We start from the raw sequence: 21625 nt of genomic DNA on the forward strand, positions 1-21625 counted from the left end.
CGTCCCTGAAAGCCATATTAATTTTTTGAACGGTGTCCACCTGGAGATGTCTCACAGTTTCTGGAAAAAATTGATGCAGCAAAGCTCCAAATCATTCAGACATTTATTCGCAATAAAAAAACGACGAGAGGGGTGGACCACTGCTCACACAAAGCCTGCTCACAGGCGAATGACGCAACCGACAGGCGTGAAAAAACTCACGCATGCGCACAAAGGTTCAAGCTTGGCTGATGCAATCACACGTGATTCAAATCCATATGGTTTTTGAAAAAAATAAAAAGGTCGGATACTTTTCTAACAGATCTCGTGTGTGTGTATATATATATATATATATATATATATATATATATATATATATATATGTATGTGTGTGTGTTCTTGTGATGTTATTCTTTTTATGTCTGTAATTGTGCTTATTTTATGCTGCTGCCTGTCTTGGTCAGGTCTTCCTTGATTAAAGAGGTTTTTACTCTCATTGGGACCTCCTGGTTAAATAAAGGTTAAATAATAATAATGACAACGTGAAAAAAGTTTTTTGAGAACTTAGCAAATTTATTAAAAACTAAAAAAAAAAACAATCACATTTACAGCCTTTGCCAAGAAGCTCAAAATGACCATCCTTGAGATGTTTCTACAGCTTAATTGGAGTCCACCTGGGGTAAATACAGTTGATTGGACATGATTTGGAAATGCACACACCTGTCTACATACGAGGTCCCACAGTTGACAGTCAGAGCACAAACCAAGCATGAAGTCAAAGGAATTGTCTGTAGACCCCCGAAACAGGATAGTCTCAAGGCACAAATCTGGGGAAGAGTACAGAAACATTCTGCTGCTTTGAAGGTCCCAGTGGGTGCAGTGCCTCCATCATCCATAAATGGAAGAGGTTTGAATCCACCAGGACTCTTCCTAGAGCTGCCCACCCATCTAAATTGAGAGATCAGGGGAGAAGGGCTTCAGTCAGGGAGGCGACCAAGAACCCCGATGGTCACTCTGTCTGAGCTCCGGCTTTCCACTGTGGTGAGAGGAGAACCTTCCAGAAGGACAACCATCTCTGCAGCAATTCAACAATCAGGCCTGTATGGTAGAGTGGCCAGATGGAAGCCACTCCTTTAGTAAAAAGCACATGGCAGCCCACCTGGAGTTTGCCAAAAGGCACCTGAAGGACTCTCAGACCATGAGAAACAAAATTCTCTGGTCTGATGAGACAAAGATTGAACTCTTTGGTGTGAATGCCAGGCGTCATGCTCAGAGGAAACCTTCCCTACAGTGAAGCATGGTGGTGGCAACATCATGCTGTGGCGATGTTTTTCAGCAGCAGGAACTGGGAGACTAGTCAGGATTGAGGGAAAGATGAATGCAGCAATGTACAGAGACATCCTGAATAAAAACCTGCTCCAGAGTGCTCTTGACCTCAAACTGGGGCGACGGTTCATCTTTCAGCAGGACAATGACCCTAATGGCCAAAACTGGCCAAAGATAGGTGCACCAAGCATGTGGCATCATATTCAAGAAGACATGAGGCTGTAATTGCTGCCAAAAGTGTATCAAAAAAGTATTGAGTAAAGGGTGTGAATACTTATGTACATGTGATTTCTTAGGTTTTTTTTTATTTTTAATAAATTTGCAATAATAATAATAATCATAATCATAAATTAAATGTCATTATGGGGAGTTGTAAGTAAACTAAACTTTGGAGGGGAAAAAATTAATTTACTCTATTTTGGAATAAGGCTGTAACATAATGTGGAAAAACTAAAGCACTGTGAAAATGTATAACTTGCTGGTCAGCAAAGTGTTACACATTTAAGTCAATATTTCTCACACTTTACTCAAAACTGTATCTCACTCTGAGTGCAAAATGCAAACAATAACTCTTAGGAAGTGTCAGTTTTCCTTCTGCATTCTTACCCAGAATTGAGGAGACAACTTAAATGTCCTCACTTACGGTTCAATTTATAAGATTACATTTTTAATCTGTGGTATCACAAAAATTTGTCTGAAGTCAAATAACTGCTTTGGCGATTAAAACCGTTTTTGAGTCATTTTCAGTAATGTTTTAGAGAGATATATGATACAGGGACCTGGCCTCATTAAGTTTGCCAGTGACCCTCATCTAGCAGCTCATGAGGGTGAAAGTTCATTTTTAATCCCTTTAGATCTCAGTGCATCCACTGACAACGATGCACATGTAATTTTAATTGACTAATTCTGGGCTGGCATCATTAAACATCACTCAGATGATTTCCAGCAGCTACAGCTCTCGCGTACATGAATAATCTTCTCTTTTTCAACAAATATTACCGTGGAGTTCATAAGTTTTCATTTCCCTAATTGTTGTTCATGCTGTAGCTACATACTTTCCCTAAATTCTGTCTTGATATCAACACCAGCTAAGCAGATAAACATGTATATTACTTTTCTCTTTGAATATTTGTCTTCTCACATTAAGTGAAAATGTTTTTTGTTCACAAAAGCTTCACCTTTGATAGAGACTGGTTTATTTTGGAGACCATTTTTAATTCTGGCAATGTGTGTGTGTGTATATATATATATATATATATATATATATATATATGTAAGTGTATTCGTGTGCCACAAATTTTGAACATTTCAAAATTTTCTTTGCGCACTGGCACACAGTCTTGCACAGTTTACAATGAGTTTACTCATTGGCACACTACAGTTAATTACGTAGACTTGTGTACAGTCATGGAGTGTTGCATAGACTTGCATAGAGTACTGGATGCAGTGCTCTATGCTGAATGTCCAAGAAATAACTAAACATGTTTCATCTTTTTAGTCCATTTCATGGCCCCCTTTGCGTCCATCAGCATATTGCCACATAAGGCTGTATAAGGTTGGCATGGGGCATAGGGTAGTCGGTACTTTGCATTACACAACTCTATGTTGGCCCAATCTGAGTGACAAAACATCTGAAGACAAATCATGGCCACACTGGCTCAAGTGGGCTCTAACTCACAAATGCATTGTTTCTCTGGGAATTTGGTCTTTACAGGCAGCACAGTGGCTTAGTGGTTAGCACTGATGCCTCACATCAAGAAAGATGTGGGATCGCTTCCTGCCTGGTCCTTTCTGTGTGGAGTTTGCCTGTTCTCCCCATGCCAACCATTGGTGAAATGGCAGAACAGTATATTTCTTATTGTTACATGGGAAACAAGGTACCAGTAGATTCAGTAGATACTCACAAATCCAACAAGACCAAACATTCATGATATGCACACTCTTAAGGCTATGAAATTGGGCTAGTAAAAAAAAGTAGAAAAGGGGGTGTTCACAATAATAGTAGCATCTGCTGTTGATGCTACAAACTCAAAACTATTATGTTCAAATTGCTTTTTTAGTAATCCTGTGAATCACTAAACTACTATTTAGTTGTATAACCACAGTTTTTCATGATTTCTTCACATCTGCGAGGCATTAATTTTGTTTGTTTGGAACCAAGATTTTGCTTGTTTACTAGTGTGCTTGGGGTCATTGTCTTGTTGAAACACCCATTTCAAGGGCATGTCCTCTTCAGCATAAGGCAACATGCTCTCTTCAAGTATTTTGACATATCCAAACTGATCCATGATACCTGGTATGCGATATATAGGCCCAACACCATAGTAGGAGAAACATGCCCATTTCATGATGCTTGCACCACCATGCTTCACTGTCTTCACTGTGAACTGTGGCTTGAATTCAGAGTTTGGGGGTTGTCTCACAAACTGTCTGCAGCCCTTGGACCCAAAAAGAACAATTTTACTCTCATCAGTCCACAAAATATTCCTCCATTTCTCTTTAGGCCAGTTGATGTGTTCTTTGACAAATTGTAACCTCTTCTGCACGTCTTTTATTTAACAGAGGGACTTGCGGGGGATTCTTGCAAATAAATTAGCTTCACACAGGCGTCTTCTAACTGTCACAGCACTTATAGGTAACTCCAGACTGTCTTTGATCATCCTGGAGCTGATCAATGGCTGAGCCTTTGCCATTCTGGTTATTCTTCTATCCATTTTGATGGTTGTGTTCCGTTTTCTTCCACATGTCTCTGTTTTTTTTGTTTTTTTTTTGTCCATTTTAAAGCATTGGAGATCATTGTAGATGAACAGCCTATAATTTTTTGCACCTGCGTATAAGTTTTCCCCTCTCCTATCAACTTTTTAATCAAACTATGCTGTTCTTCTGAACAATGTCTTGAACGTCCCATTTTCCTCAGGCTTTCAAAGAGAAAAGCATGTTCATCAGGTGCTGGCTTCATCCTTAAATAGGGGATACCTGATTCACACCTGTTTGTTCCACAAAACTGACGAACTCACTGACTGAATGCCACACTACTATTATTGTGAACACCCCCTTTTCTACTTTTTTTTACTAATAGCCCAATTTCATAGCCTTAAGAGTGTGCATATCATGAATGCTTGGTCTTGTTGGATTTGTGAGAATCTACTGAATCTGCTGGTACCTTGTTTCCCATGTAACAATAAGAAATATACTCAAAACCTGGATTAATATTTTTAAGTCACATAGCACTACTATTATTCTGATCACTACTGTATACACACACACACACACTGTCGCACTTTGTCCTTGTAGCATCTTCATATGTGCAATATCCTGTGTCCTCTCTTTATTTATTGTATGTTGTGTATATACAGAGAGAGTTATCAATAGTTTTTAAAACCTATTTATCACTATCGCACACTGTGGACTTGTATTCTGTGCTTTATTCTGTGTTTTTTATCTATTCGAGCAGTACATTGATTTCCGTTCTGTGACACTAGCTATGATTTTTTTTTTTTTTTAACTGAATGACAATCAAAACAAGTCTAAGTGTCTGCGTGGGTTTCCTCCCACAATCAGAAATATGTTTATTTAGGGCCTACTCCTTTGCTTGCCCTTGACCAAGGTAGTGTCTCTACATCTGGAGTTGGGTACCAGGTGCCGGACTGTGGCTGCCCACTGCTCCTGGTGGTTGGATTTGTCTTAACTGTAATTAGGAAACATTAAATGCAGAGGACAAAGTTTACTGTATGTATGTATAATGGAGGCTAGCAGGAGTTGGTGTGCATGTGGAAGTCAGTCAGCCTCACTCCCCAGATACTCCCCAGGATACTCCACTCAGGCCAAAGCCCGGGTTTTAGCTGACTGGTTAGAGCATCCTCCTTCCATGCCAAAGATTGTGAGTATGCATCCCGAGGGTTAGCGAGTGGGAGGAGTCCATCACAACACAGAAAAAGAGAGAGTACAAGCCAGTACATATGTATGTACAATAGAGGTGCTTCTTCTTCTGCTTCTTATTCCTAGTTGTCATCTATTTGATTGTCCCACCACTGTAAACACTGAGTTACACTGGTTCTGTTTCAGATTTTCTCTTACGTTGCTGCATGTTCTGTCGGTCTTGTTCTGTGCTCTCTGTTCTCATTAGTATGACCATAGCAGATGGTCACCCGAATGAGTCTGCTCTGCTTGAGATTTCTTCCTGTAAAATGAAAAACTTTAAGGGAGTTTTTACTTACCACAGTCACTGATATGTACACTCATGGAATTCATATGGTCTAGACCTGAATTGTGTATAACACTTTGATGATCCTTGTCATTTAATTTGGTGCTGCAAAAGTAAACTCAATAGAATTCCTTGGTTTTGAGTTGATGTCATGATTCAATTTAACCTTTATTTAACCAGGTTTGTGCCATTGTGATCAAGACCTGTTTTGCAAGGGAGACCCTGTTTGAGTGCATTTTATAGATACTGTATACTGAGTAATGTGAAGTATGGTAGAATGAAGGTCAACATGTCGCCTTGCTGCTATTAGTAAAATACATAAATCAATGTTTCCTCCTGCATTTAAAAAAAATCCCAACATAGACCAGCACTAGACAATATGCACTCAATCTTTCTTGTCATATTTTTGCAGACTATCAAGACTGACTGTCAGCTTGAGTAAGCAACATTAATAAAGGCAGAGTCCATCATAAAAGCAGTTGTCAGACTCACGTTGACAGATTCATGGCCGGCATATTTGATTCTGACCCGTGGCTCCTGGACCACATCCAGGTTGGTGCCAGTCACTGTCAGCGTTGTGTGTCCACTGCAGAGAAACACATTTCGTTCATAAGTAACAATTATTCATCAAACACATTAACAACTGGCAAATGTACATTTTAACAGATTTCAGCTTAAAACAAAAAACCATGAGTTCCATTTGTGTGACAACAGCCAGGACGGCTAAAGCTAGACCAATATTTCCCCAGAAGCTGCAGTGAAGAAGTGGAACTCACTTTTTGTTATTGGGTAAAAGAGCCAGATCAAATGCACGAACCAGCTGGCTGCTATTTTACATTCATCCATGGTGCTGCGTGTTTACTTGCCTGTGCAGGATGTGATTAAAATAAACAAGGGTTTCTTTAATCTTTGCATAACCTGTGCTGCAGTGTTCACTTAAAAATACCTTAGATTGGGAAGTTGGATATGAGAATGAGGAGAAATTAAAAAGACCCCCGTATAAAAAAAAAAAGGAGAATCCAAGGCAAAATACAGCTCGGGGAATTCAGTTTGACAGTGCCAGTTCTTCTCTTCCACACTTCAAAGGCTACCTAAGCTTGAAAGGACACATAGTAGGACTACACATTCATGATGAGCACTCCTGATTGCAGCTCCATGAAGCTCCTGCTGTCAGCAGGCTGCAGGCCAGGTTCTCTCTCTCTGAAGTCAAACAATCACAAGATGTAGTGCAGGACAGCTGAGTCCAACACCAAATTAAAGAGCATCATTTGTTTGATGGAATTCAAGCAATGTACCTGTTAATTGTGATGGAAGTTCAATATCAGAAGTATTGCCCGTTAAGGGAATTTTCTAGGCAATACAGAAAATGAAAGTGCAGTATTTTTGTAGTATAAGTCACATCGGAGTACAAGATGCAGTTTTTTTCTATGTGTGGAACTCGGCTTTTTAAATGTTTTTCCCCAGTGCTGAGTTTAACAATGGACAGGAACTCAATGTAGCACATGTGCACACCACAGCGTGTGCTGTTACTTAACATAAGTGCATTTAAATTCTAAAAATAAACTAGATGGGCAAATGAACGCATGAACAACATATTAGATGCTATTTAATGTAGTGTGGACAACAGAAAACAGCAGATGGACACAAATGTGGAAGTGAACAGCGGATTTTTGCAGGAAACCCTCAACTGTGTGTGCCATAAGGACTTTTAAATTCCAAAAATGAACAAGATGGCCATATTAATGTGTGCTGAACAACATATTGGGTGTTACTTGATGCAGATGAACACAAATTGCTCATCCAGACATGATGGAAACACTACAATAAAATGTGAAACCATTTGATTTTGTTCCATAAGCTCTTTAATCATACTTTCCAGGAATTTGCAATGCCAGAATTTCAGCTATTAATTCAACAAAGAATTCAACTAATATGTATGTACGTATTGAGAGTGACAGATGGTTTTATATATATATATAATTTTGGTTGGACTGTTTGTTGAAATTGGGATTTAATTCAATAAATTTAATTATATTTTGTGCATTGTTATACTTTTATTATTGGAATGCCTTTTCTTGAATGCATTGATTCCTTGGAAAGCAATACAATAGTTATTGTTACCCTCAATGCTAAGGCTTTGACACCTAAACCCAAGGCCAGAGTCAAGGTTTTGATCCCTAAAACTGGGCTTACTCTGTGCCAGTTTTGGCCCTTTTTGAGCCGATTTTTCACTCGTGCGAGAATTTTTTGGATCGCTTCGAGTTTCACCTTAATCGTGTATCCTGCATCGTGTAGTATACATGGGGTAATGAGCTGCGTTTAACATCTCATGACCACCTCCCGATCAGCAATTGTATGGTCTGATGAAATTGATGTCTCCCATCGAGAGTTTTTGTAAAAATAAGAAATGTAAATAAAGTTTGAAAAAAAAGCTTCTGTTTATGTTTTGCTTCCAGAAATACAAGTTCGACGTGTGGTTTTTGAACGTACAATGTCAGATCGCATCAGAGCATCGGCCGTACAGTGTGAGAACATAAATCGTGCACTCTGAACTTTTACACCCTGCAGTTTTGTCGTACAGTTTGAGCTGGAGCCGAATACGACTGAAAATATCGTACAGTGTCTGCCCATTTTAACCCAATGCTTTGATCTTCAAGACCAAGGATTTAACCCCTCAAAGACAGGCCAAAGCATAAATAATAGAAAAAGTGAAAATAGAACACACAAAAAGATGAAGGATCACAAACACAAAAAAAGCAAAGAACAAGAATATTTATATCCAAAACAAAGTATATTATCAAAGTATATTATCAAATCAAATCAATTTTATTTATATAGCACCAAATCACAACAAACAGTTGCTCCAAGGCACTTTATATTGTAAGGCAAAGCCATACAATAATTACGGAAAAACCCCAACGGTCAAAACAACCCCCTGTGAACAAGCACTTGGCGACAGTGGGAAGGAAAAACTCCCTTTTAACAGGAAGAAACCTCCGGTAGAACCAGGCTCAGGGAGAGAACCAGGAAAAAGACATGCTGTGGAGGGGAGCAGAGATCAATCACTAATGATTAAATGCAGAGTGGTGCATACAGAGCAAAAAGAGAAAGAAACACTCAGTGCGTGCATCATGGGAACCCCCCAGCAATCTATAGCAGCATAACTAAGGGATGATTCAGGGTCACCTGATCCAGCCCTAACTATAAGCTTTAGCAAAAAGGAAAGTTTTAAGCCTAATCTTAAAAGTGGAGAGGATGTCTGTCTCCCTGATCTGAATTGGGAGCTGCTTCCACAGGAGTGGAGCCTGAAAGCTGAAGGCTCTGCCTCCCATTCTACTCTTACAAACCCTAGGAACTACAAGTAAGCCTGCAGTCTGAGAGCAAAGCGCTCTATTGGCCCTCTCTACAGACACCCTCTCTACTTTTAAGATTAGGCTTAAAACTTTCCTTTTTGCATATAGTTATGCTGCTATAGACTTAGACTGCTGGGGGGTTCCCATGATGCACTGAGTGTTTCTTTCTCTTTTTGCTCTGTATGCACCACTCTGCATTTAATCATTAGTGATTGATCTCTGCTCCCCTCCACAGCATGTCTTTTTCCTGGTTCTCTCCCTCAGCCCCAGCCAGTCCCAGCAGAAGACTGCCCCTCCCTGAGCCTGGTTCTGCTGGAGGTTTCTTCCTGTTAAAAGGGAGTTTTTTCCTTCCCACTGTTGCCAAGTGCTTGCTCACAGGGGGTCGTTTTGACCGTTGGGGTTTTTCCGTAATTATTGTATGGCCTTGCCTTACAATATAAAGCGCCTTGGGGCAACTGTTTGTTGTGATTGGGCGCTATATAAATAAAATTGATTTGATTTGATTTATTGGGGTGATTATGAAATAAACAAAGAACAGCAGTTGCTTTCAGTAAAAGTAGTACCATATGATGTATTGTAGAGGTTGTTCAGGTCCTTAATTGTATTTTTTAAAAATAGCAAAATTCTATATGCCTTAAAAATGCCTTGTTTTTTTTGTTTTTTTTGTATAACCAAGGTTTTGAACCTCCAAGCTGGCAGAGGACTGGGAAAAGTCGGGCCTTAAGGCCACAGCCAAGCATCTAGACTCTACAACACTGGTAAGCAGTACTATACATAGTTTTGTGATACCTGGTAATGCTCCACAGAGGTTCAATGCGCTGGACCGTGGGATCTTCTATGTACTCGAAGGCCAGACTCCCAGGAACCTTGGCGCGATCTGCACTCAAACGTACCTGCACTGGTCCCGCTCCCGTCACAGATGGCGCAGAGAAGCACACAATCTCTGACATGGTTCTCCTGGTGGGAGTGTCGAGAGGGTTTTATTCATTCCTTTGTCGTACAAATCCTTAGCTTCATGCAGTTATGAGTCACTGAAATTATCACAAGGGGAGCGGATTCATTATAGTCTGTCCCATCTCTTTGTCATTACTGACACATTAGGGACGGAACACTGTAATTAGAGAGTGCTCTAGCTAATGGCTTCCTTGCCTCACCCTTCTGACTCCTACCATGTGATGCATTTGGAACTGGAAATAGATGTCTATAAATAGGCAAGGAACAATACTCGACACTGTGGCTTTCATCACCTCCTTACAAATCATCAAGACTCTTCAATTTATGCTGGGATACTTAATTGCGTCTTAAGTGCACTGCTTTAAATAGAGTGATCTGCTCTTATATTTCATTGGAAATAGATAAATCTGAATAGAAAAGGTTCTCAACAGAGCTCCATTTTGGTTCAAGTCACACTGTGGTCTTTGTTTGACAAAGAGAACTGTTCTTGAAATATCTTGAAGGAAGTCATGGTGGGGGGAAATCTAAATTGTGCCAATACTTTTATGTTGTGTTTTCTCGTAGCTTTATATCCAGCACCTATCCTACTAATTTTTTTAAGAATGTGCATGTTACTAATTTTGACCAGTATTCTTAAAAGATAAGTTCAGCTTTATTTTATTTTTTACAGCTTTGGTCAGAAACACGTATGGTTAGCAAGCTATTCTGTAAGCTTGAAAGTGAAAAGGTGATGATGAATTTGATCTGTACATACGTACATGGGAGATGGAAGAGAAAGAAGATTTCTGGTATGTTAGATGAAGTGATGAAGAGTGTACCCCAGGAAGGAGGAGTCATACTTGGACATGAGTTCAGCTGACATGCTGGGAAGAGAACAGAGGTGACGAGGTGGTGTTTGGTAAGTATAGTGTCAAGGAGAGGAATACAGAAAGTCAGATGATGGTGGATGTTGCAGAAAGCAGAGACATGGGTGTGGTGAAGATGTATTTTAAGAATGAGCACAGCATGGAGGAACCTGAAAGAAGTTGTAGACTACAGTAGTGGCAGGGGAGGCAATTGGACAGAGGAGGGTAAGGCCAGGAGAACTGGCGGTAGAATAAGAAAGTTCAGGAAAGAATGAGAAGTAAGATTGCTGAAAAAGAAATGGATAGTCAGAGATGAAGGTACAAGGGGATGCTGTGTGAGGTGATGAAAGCTGAGGAAAAGGCATAGAGCAAACTATTCACCAAGAAAGAATGTAGACAGAAATATGGTGATAAGTGAGGAGAGCGTGTTGAGAATATGAAGGGAGTACTTTGAGGAGGTGATGTGCAATGAAAGTGAGGAAAAGAGAAGTTGAGATGATGTGGAGAGAGTGAAACAGGAAGTGTGATGGATCAGTAAGGACAAAGTCAAAACCGCTATAATGAGTGGAAAGGCAGTTGGCCCAGATGACATACCAGTGGAGGCATGGAAATGTTTAGGAGAGATGGCAATGGAGTTTTTAATCAGACTGTTTGTCAAAAATTTGGACAGTGAGAGGATGCCTGAGGAGCAGAGAGCATGCTGACACCAATTTTAAAGAACAACAGTAATATACAATACTGCAGTTACAGTAGGGGTGGAAACTTCACCAGCAACAGCAAGATGTTAGGGGAAATAATAGCAGAAGCTATGCTGAAAGGAGGTGTGAAGATCTGTGAGTAGCAATATGGTTTAATGCTGAGAAACAAACAGGTGTTTGTATGGACGATGGTGTTTGTGGACAGCATGGTGATCTGTAGTGACAGCAGGTTGAGGTGAGCCTGGAGGAGTGGAGGTACTCATTGAAAAGAAGGGGAATGCAAGTCAACAGGACCAAGACTGGGTATGTGTGTGTGAGTGAATGAATGAATGAATGAATTATTATTCGGCGTGCACACACATACTTAAAAGAATCTCTCATAATACAATACAAAACAAAACAAAAACTCAAACAAAAGAAAACAAAAACTCAAACAATTTCCCAGTTTTGTGCGGCCAAAAGGGTGAAGGCTGAAGCAAAAGCTTATAAATACCCCCCCCCCCTTCACCAGTTGCTATATACACATATATGTACACCCATACTACAAATACCACAAAAGAAATAAAATACAAGAAAGACAAGCAGAGACAATATAGAATAATCAGTAAAAGAAAATATCTGAACACAGCAGAGCAAACAGCAGTATAACACACAGATAAAACAGAAGAACAGTAACAAAGTCAGTTAACCTAATTAAAGTAATTATGTTGTTTCTATAAAGTCTTTTCAAGCCAGCCAAAGTACCGGATAATTTAATACTATCAGAACAGTTATTCCAGATTTTAACACCTTTTACGGAGATGCAGTGACTTTTTACAGTAGTTCGAATCTTTAAGCTGTCAAATATTAATGTTCTTCTCAGATGGTAACAGGACCCCCTCATTTTAAACAGTTCCTGGACATGTAGAGTTTATTATTAACTTTATACATGGTCTGTATCATAATATAATCAACAAAGTCCCAAAATTTCAAAATGTGTAAGCAAGCAAACAGTGAGTTTGTTGGCTCACGATATGGTTTTTTACTTATAACTCTTAGAGCTTTCTTTTGTAACAGAAATATTGGGTTTGTGTTTGTTTTATATGTGTTTCCCCAAACCTCAATGCAGTAGGTCATGTATGAGACAAGCAAAGAATGATACAGTGTAACCAACATATGCTGGGAGAGGAAGTATTGTGCTTTATACAGAATTGCGATAACTTTTGACATTTTGGATTTAACATCATTTATGAGTTTTAAACACTCCAAGAAACTTGGTTTCAGTTACTATTTCAATTTCGGCATCATTCACTAATAAGTTTCTACTTAAGTTCCTGGGCTTATTTCCAAATATAATACATTTTGTTTTACCCAAATGAAGCGATAATTGATTTGAATCAAACCAGTATTTAAATTTTTGTAGTTCCCTCTCCATCATGTCCAGGAGCTGTCCCAAATGATTCCCATTACCAAACACAGTCGTATCATTAGCAAACAAAATACATCTCACAGACTTGGAAACCAAACCTATATCATTAATATACAACACAAACAGTAACGGCCCAAGGACTGAACCCTGGGGCACCCCACATGTTATCTAAGTGAGAGGGAGGATGGTGGATTGATGTGGTTGCAAGGAGTAGAGATGATGCAGGCCTTCATGGTGTTTAAGTACTTTGAGTCAAGCCAACTATTCAAAGTAATGGAGGTTGTCATTAGAAGAAGGAAAGGCAGAAGTTAGAAGGGCCTTTATTGTCATTGCCCATACTACAGGAATGCACACAAAAATTTGTCCTCTGCTTTTAACCCATCCTAATTACAGTTAGACACAATCCAACCACTAGGAGCAGTGGGCAGCCACAGTCCGGCACCCAGAAACCAACTCCAGGGGCCTGTACTACGAAGTGGGGTTAACTTACGTAACCCAGGGTCAACCTCTTAAACCGGGGTTGACAAAACCTGGTTTCCTCAAGTGGTGTTAATCGGTACCACCACGCTGAATAAAATGTTGATTTGTTGAACCTGTGTTAACCTAAGTGGAGTTTGTGCGCGTTCACATAAAAGGGGCGGGTTGCAGCACACGTCACCATTTTTCAATGATGGCGCAGTCACCTTACTTTACCGAAGAAGAATGCATGATTATTATGCGGAGCTACGAGGAATTTAAATTAACGTTAAGGGTGGAAATCGAACACATCGTCTGCCAATAAAGCAAGACAGGCTTTGTTGGCAACGTATTGCTGATCGGGTAAATGCGTAATTGTTCTCCAAATCTGTTACAGATGATTAACCTGTGGAATGTCTAATATGTGTTTAAAAATGACCTTCTTTCATTAATTATGCCCAGATGCAACATGATTCAGAAGTGGGCATAGGCCTACTAATAGATGTTAGGTTAATTTAATGTTTCCTAAATAGGCTACCTTGACTGTATGATTGCTGTTCCTAATCCTGTCAATATGTCAGCTGCAATAGCGGTGCCAAATGCACCTGGCAGCAGGTGAAGATGACATATAAAAGCATCCTTCAGAACGGTAGGTTTATATTCATAGCTTGATAAGCCCCACTTCGCTTGATTAATGGACATGCATTAGACCTATTTTGATATTAGTAATTACCCGCGATTGCATAAAACCCTTCTTTGATTTGCATTGTGGATAAATGGCCAGGGAAAAATGACAAATTCATCCAACAGTTTAGATAGAGCAAGTACTACCTTGCGAATCATACGACATACAGTATTCTTGCTCAGATGTTCAGCATCACAGATGAAATACATAAATTGTCCACTGGCAAAATAGGCACAAGGCACATTATCTGCTCGATCGTCAGGGCATTGTTACACTGTAAAAAATGACTTTTTACAGGAAAATGCTGGCAGCTGTGGTTACCAGGGAATTCCTGTAAAACATACAGCAGCACAGTAGATAACATTACAGACATAATATGTATATGGATTTACAGTGAATGAACCACATTAAAAGAACTGTTAAATCTACAAACAAGAGCTCTCTTTTTTGTACATTTAACTGCTGTATTTTTTACAGGAATTCCCTGGTAACCACAGCTGCCAGTGTTTTCCTGTAAAAACAACAGTCTTTTTTTTTACAGTGTACGATGGGTGATACTACAGACTTCTGGCCTGATCAGCTGACAAAGATAATGAATTCCCTCGGCTGAGGATCTATATCTCTCATAGAGAATATCGTCCAGGTATGTCAGCGGATTCTGGCGGTCTTTAAAAACCCTCGCCCTGTGAAGAGAGCCCCTCACAATTTGTGCCCCAATATCAAACGGATCATCCAGGTAGGCCGGCATTGTCTTCGGAGTGATGCACGTGGATGGACTTATAAAGGGAGTGGTTAAGCGAAAACCTCAAGCTAACTGAGAACATAACCTGCTCGGAGCAGGTTTGGCGCACAGCATAACTTGCCTTGGCAGCATACCTCGATCAAAACTTATCCACCTTTCGTAGTATGGGTTAACCAGGAAGTTACTCCACACGTCATCAACATACTCCCAATGTTACCCTGATAAGCCAGTAACCCCGCTTCGTAGTACAGGCCCCAGATGTAGAGACACTGCCTTGGTCAGGGGCAGAAAAAGGAGCAGACCCTAAATAAAGATCTTTTTGCTAAAGAGTTTAAAAGAGAGTGTAGGCAGGGTGAAGAAGATTGGCAGGAATGATTTGTGATAGAAGACTTTCTGTAAGAGTGAAAGAAACCAGACCAATCAGACCTACCTGTACAACTCACAGGTCTGATTGCCAAAATACACATTAACAGCACTGCCAGCACTAAGATTCTCCCCAACAATGGTGACTTTAGTTCCCCCAGATTCAGGTCCTCTGGCTGGGGTCAACGCCAGTATTGAAGGCGTCTGTGGAGAAAGAGTCAATCAGTTTCCTTTCAACACCAATCCAAACCTAAGTACAAAAAAAATTAGCTGGTTTTGAAGATACCTGTTAGAGTGGCCTTGTTTGAAGAAAGCACAGTGTGTGTGTGTGTGTGTGTGTGTGTGTGTGTGTGTGTGTGTGTGTGTGTGTGTGTGTGTGTTGTGGGCGGGGGGGGGGGGGGGGGGGGGGGGGGGGTGAATTATCTTTCCAGTTGCTGAATTTAAACAAGAAATTAGCTTTTTGGTCAAAACCAGCCAGGCATTAAAAGTGGTCACACCACTGAAATGGCTCTGCAGTCAGTGACAGAAGCCTTAAACACGGCTCAGTCCATGGTACGTATCCTTCTCGACTTATCAGCTGCTTTTGATATGGTTATACACTGCATATTGGGAAAAGTGCATTCTTGGTTTGAATCCCATCCTTCTCAGAGCATGTTGCCTTTGTCTCCTGGTTGTGCTACTTAACACTGGCGTAAGAAATATCAAGCCATACCTAACTCAATCCAACCCCTGGTGCAGGCCGTGGTGATCCCTCACCTCGAATACTGTAATGCACTTCTAAAGGACCTCTGGGTTGTACGTGAAGCCCTAAGGGCCCCTTCACACATAGTGCAAATAAAGTACAACTCAGGGCGACTGACAGAGAAACAGCTTGTATGATTGAACCACAAAAGATCGCGCCGACGGCAGGCGTGCACGATGCCAGCATGACGATTCAGTGTCAGTTTGACAGGAGCACGCTGCCAACAGCTGCACGACATGGTTACACATCGTGCAGCTGCTGTGAAGAAAAAAATGAATAAGAAATTAAAGAAAATACATGCTATGACAGTTTTGTGCACGCAGGCGCACAGCAGCTTTAAAAAATAAAAATAAATAAAAATTACATGCCACTCATGCGACTCAAACCCATGCCTTCGAAAAGCTCTGATTGCCAGTCAGAAACTTTACCACTGAGCTACAATCATAGTGCTGTGAAAGCTGCGGTAACCTGCCTGAAATGAGGAAGGAGATGGATGTATTTAAAATACAATAAACCCACACACCATATAAAAACACCGCATTTATAAAGCGGGCAATACAGATATGATCTATCTGTTCCTCTGTAGATGACCCATGGTCACAGATATACAGTCATGAAATGACATGAATGAGAAGAAGTTCACTCTTCTTATGTCCACATCTGCTGGTCCAGTGCACCCAGCCGGCCCCGCGCGTGTTCTGCCCAACACGCAGGTGTTGTGGAGGGTGTGCCGCAGAACAGACACCATGTCATGTGGAACAGAGCTCGTGTGTGACGTGACAGTCATATCATCCGCTGCGTGTTATGATCTGATGGTCCATTTCAACCTGGGGCAGCCTGTCAATGTGCATGCCATGCATGAGCTCACTCGCTGCAGCCCATCCCCACAGCGATAGATAGATAGATAGATAGATAGATAGATAGATAGATAGATAGATAGATAGATAGATAGATAGATAGATAGATAGATAGATAGATAGATAGATAGATAGATAGATAGATAGATAGATAGATAGATAGATAGATAGATAGATAGATAGATAGATAGATAGATAGATAGATAGATAGATAGATAGATAGATAAAATGTCCACGTGATGACAGCAAGCAGACACACACGTGTCACAGTGGGCAGTTGTCAGTCCATGTCCATGCACTATGTGTGAAGAGGCCCTAAAGGCTTCACGTACAACCCAGAGGCCCGTTAGAATTGCATCACAGTTGTTAGTTCATGTGATTTCTTTGTTTTGTTTGTTTTCATAAATTTGCAAAAATCTCCAAAAAAAAAAAACTTTTTGCACATTGTCATTATTGGGTATTGTGTGTAGAACTGTGCTGTGAATACTTTCTGGATGCACCATACATAAGATATTGGAAAGAAAAGACAAAAATACAAAACAACACACTATGTAATATGCAGTATATGAGGTCTGTTAGAAAATCCGACCTTTTTATTTTTTTCAAAAACCATATGGATTTGAATCACGTGTGATTGCATCAGACAAGCTTAAACCTTCGTGCGCATGCGTGAGTTTTTTCACGCCTGTCGGTTGCGTCATTCGCCTGTTAGCAGGCTTTGTGTGAGCACTGGTCCACCCCTCTTGTTGTTTTTTTATTGCGAATAAATGTCTGAACGATTTGGAGCTTTGCTGCATCAATTTTTTTCCAGAAACTGTGAGAGACCTCCAGGTGGACACCGTTCGGAAAATTAATATGGCTTTCAGGGATGATTTTATGGGGATTATACAGATTAAGGAGTGTTACTGCCACTTTAAGGACGGCCCACAACTGCTGAGAGCGCGGCGCGCTCCCAGCGCTGATCGACAGGCTCAGACCCTGCTGAAACAACCAGATCATTTCCAACGTGAAGGCTTTGTTGATCCGGGACATCGTCTGACTTTCACAAAAAGGCAGAAGGCGTGGACATCAGCACTTTTTCGGCACAGTCCACTGTTACAGGAGTTTTTTTCATGGAAAGAAAAGCGGAGGGACGCACCACGGAGCCGTTCATTACACGGCACAAAACCACCTCCGTTTTGGTCTCACAGGACGGCTTTCAGGTGGATTTCAGATGGATTCCGGTTGCTTTTCAGTCGTGTGATTATCCAATTGTGATTGTGCATGAGCTGGACATGCCCCAACATGTCCTGGAAGGCTTCATCATGGCGTTGCTTTGCGCCATGCAGCTCCACCGCAATGCGCGGAACTCCTCCGCACGTCTGTCTTAATGTGCTGATGTCCACGTCTTTTCACAATTCCTGTGCTAGTCAGACGACATACCGGATCAAGACAGCGTCCAGTTTAGAAATGAACGGCACATTCCACTTTTTATGTGCTGACGTGCATCATCTTGTCGGAGTGCCTGGTCTCTGCTGTCGGTCTTGAACTGCCACCAAATAATGAAGAAAAATCAATAGGAATACAGATGAATTCCAGTTCACATCATCCCATTGTTCTAATATCTACTCACTCTCATGATACATATAAGATCCTTCACTATGCTTTTTATCTGGAATTTCATTTTTGCTTAGGGTCACCACAGTGATCCGGTTTGGATCTGCAGCACATTGATTTCACACAAGTTTTATGCTGGATGTTCTTTGTGATTCACTCCAGATGTACGCGGAGAACGGGTGCAGGTGGCCTCCAACCCAAGAGGGTCCGACTGTAGAGGGGAACTCAAGTAGACTTCAGAGTCAAATTGATGATTTGTTTGTTTGTTTCGGTGATTATTTGGGTTCTTGGAAGTAACGTGTTTCTGGTTCACGTTGTCCACTTTCTGCAGCCAAAAGTTTCACAAACGTCATGGCTTGTTCATCTTATGAGCTGCGTTTGTTACTGTATGTAGCACTGCTGCCAGTGGCAAATGAGCAGACATGCAAACATCTGCTAAATTAGCGCTGATGTACAGCAGCACAACCATGAGCACACCCGGGGTCCGTGTGGACCTCGGAGGGGTAAAATGCTGTACAAAATACATTTTTAATTGGTTTCCTGCCAAATCCTTTTATGTCTTCCTCACACTGTATGTCCACTTAATAAATCCATTATGTTTTTGGAAAAATATCAAGGAACATTTTTGGAAAATTTCAAAATTTCATGATTTTTGCACGTGTGCAAAACTCAGTCAACACCAAGCATCATGTGTGATGAGTGCATGTAAATAGAGTGATGGAGAGAAGGTGAACCATTCTTACAATAAATAACAGAACATTTCTGGTACATGTGGTACATGCTATAAGGACTGTTTTTCATTAACGTTACCCAGAAGTAATTGCATTAATACATGAGCTTCTACTGATGAAGATGAAAGTAAGGTTCATAGTTTTGTAATCAGGTTGCATGTGTGCTGTAAGGGCATTTTAATTAACATTTTCTAGATGTAACTGCCATATAATTTATCTTTTATAGGTTAAGGTTTAGATTAAGATCATGGTTATCAGAAAGTGTTCATACAAGCCTTGATTTTCCTGATGTTGCATTCAACTGTTATTTCTTAAAACATATTCTCCTTGAGCTATATTTCATTCCAAAGTGCCTGAAGACATTAGATTAGACAGATCTTTATTGATCCCTTGGGAAGACTCCCTCAGGGAAACTGAGGTTCCAGCAGTATTGTATAGCAGCACACAGGGTAAGAAGCACACATAATATCAAACGTGAAAAAAAGAAAAACAGTTTGCAAATATAAATATAAATACACAATATAAGTGCCAGGCATACTGAGCAGCGCTGGTCAATGCAGGCTGAATGCATGTAAGAAAGTCTTCAACATAAATGCAGATAATTAGTTCAGTCACATTTTAATGCAATATTCCTGTGTTTTTCTCTTGGGGACCCCAGGTTGAATTTGAATTTTATTTACATTTGCTTCACGGTAAAAAAAAAAAAAAAAACTGAATCAGAGCAAAATTTACAACAGAGTCTAATAATAAGCTAAAAGAGCATTATATTAAAAAATACACATTTTCCCAGTCTGGGAAAACAAGAACATGAGGGAAAAGTATTGCTGCTGTTGTTCTGGCTTTATTGCAGGTGATGTCCATGACATGTTTCCTACTGTCTCTGTGGATCTTCCTCCCTGGTTTGTGGGAGGAGATCATGGAGTGGATGTTGGTTATCTGACATCTCCTTAACCAGTTTGACAGCTGCCTGTTCCCTCTCACTTTGGAGGGATGAGGGTTGCCTGGAACTTCAGTTTCACGATGTGTGCTGATGAGGGTTAAGCCTTTTCAGCCAAAAGACCACTTAAACTCTTCTTTGTCTTTCGGCTGTTCCCGTTAGGGGTCGCCACAGCAGATCAATCGTTTCCATCTCACCCTGTCCTCTGTATCTTCCTCTGTCACACCAACCACCTGCATGTCCTCTCTCAGCACATCCATGAACCTCCTCTTTGGTCTCCCTCTTCTCCTCCTGTCTGGTGGATCCTTCTCCCTATATACCCTGGGTCCCTCCTCTGCACATGTCCAAACCATCTCATCTCGCGCCTCTCTGACTTTGTCTCCAAACCGTCCCACCTGAGCTGTCCCTCTATATGTTCATCCTAATCTTGTCCATTCTTGTTACTCCCAAAGAGAATCTAAACAACTTCAGCTCTGCCACCTCCAGGCTCTGCCTCCTGTCTTTTTGTTAGTGCCACCGTCTCTAAACCCAATACAACATAGCTGGTCTCACTACTGTTTTGTAAACTTTCCCCTTCACTCTTGCTGATATCTTCGGTCACAAATCACTCCTGTCACCTTTCTCCACCCACTCCACCCTGCCTGCACTCTCTTCTTCACCTCTCTACCACACTCTCCATTACTTTGAACAGTTGTCCCCAAATATTTAAACTCATCTACTTTCACCACTTCTACTCCTTGTAACTGCACTATTCCACTGGGCTCCCTCCCATTTACACACATGTATCTCATTCTGACTCCTACTGACTTTCATTCCCCTTCTCTCCAAAGCATATCTCCACCTCTCCAGACTAGACTCAACGTGCTCTCTACTCTCACTACAGATCACAATGTCATCTGCAACATCATAGTCCATGGGGACTCCTGTCCTGATCTCATCTGTCAACCTGTCCATCACCACTGCAACAAGAAAGGACTCATGGCTGACCTTGGTGTAATCCCACCTCCACCTTGAATGAGTCTGTCATTCCAAATGCGCATCTCACCACTGTCACACTATTCTTGTACATGTCCTGCACTACCCTAACATACTTCTCTGCCACTCCAGACTTCCTCATACAATACCACAACTCTTCTCTGGCACCCTATCATAAGCTTTTTCTAAGTCCACAAACACACAATGTACTCTTTCTGTCCTTCTCTGTACTTTTCCAACAGTATTCTCAGAGCAAACATTGCATCTGTAGTGCTCTTTCTCGCATGAAAACCATATTTCTGCTCACAGATCTCACCTTTTTCTAAGCCTAGCTTCTACTACTCTTTCCCATAACTTCATGCTGTGGCTGATCAACTTTATGCCTCTGTAGTTACTGCAGCTCTGCACATCACCCTTGTTCTGAAAATAGGAACCAGCACACTTTGTCTCCACTCCTCAGCATCCCTCACTTTCAAGATTTTATTAAACATCTGGTTAGAGACTCTACTGCCATCTCTCCTAGACATTTCCATGCCTCCACTGGAATGTCGTCCGGACCAACTGCCTTTCCACTCTTCATTCCTCTTCATAGCAGCCCTCACTTCTTCCTTGCTAATCTCTTGTACTTCCTGCTTACTCTCACCACATCATCGCAGCCTTTTCTCCTCGCAGCATTTTCTTTATTCAGCATCTCTCAAAATATTCCTCCACGTTCTCAGCACACACTCCTCACTTGTCAGCACATTACCATGTGCATCTTTTAACCACCCTAAC

General features: G+C 40.9%; 1 protein-coding gene across 2 annotated transcripts in view; it reads right to left on the minus strand.

Annotated features, from left to right (window-relative positions):
• Window positions 1-21625, minus strand: part of LOC117506348 (plexin-A2-like) — a 319464-nt gene that overhangs the window by 62537 nt on the left and 235302 nt on the right. For both annotated transcript variants that reach the window (XM_034165840.1, XM_034165841.1), the window contains 3 exons: window positions 15081-15217; window positions 9652-9819; window positions 6002-6095 (listed from right to left, as the gene is read on the minus strand). In XM_034165840.1, coding sequence (XP_034021731.1) covers window positions 6002-6095; window positions 9652-9819; window positions 15081-15217 — 399 coding nt within the window. The remainder of the gene's footprint in view (window positions 1-6001; window positions 6096-9651; window positions 9820-15080; window positions 15218-21625) is intronic.

Source organism: Thalassophryne amazonica, chromosome 3 (assembly GCF_902500255.1).
Source record: "Thalassophryne amazonica chromosome 3, fThaAma1.1, whole genome shotgun sequence".
NCBI lineage: Eukaryota > Metazoa > Chordata > Actinopteri > Batrachoidiformes > Batrachoididae > Thalassophryne > Thalassophryne amazonica.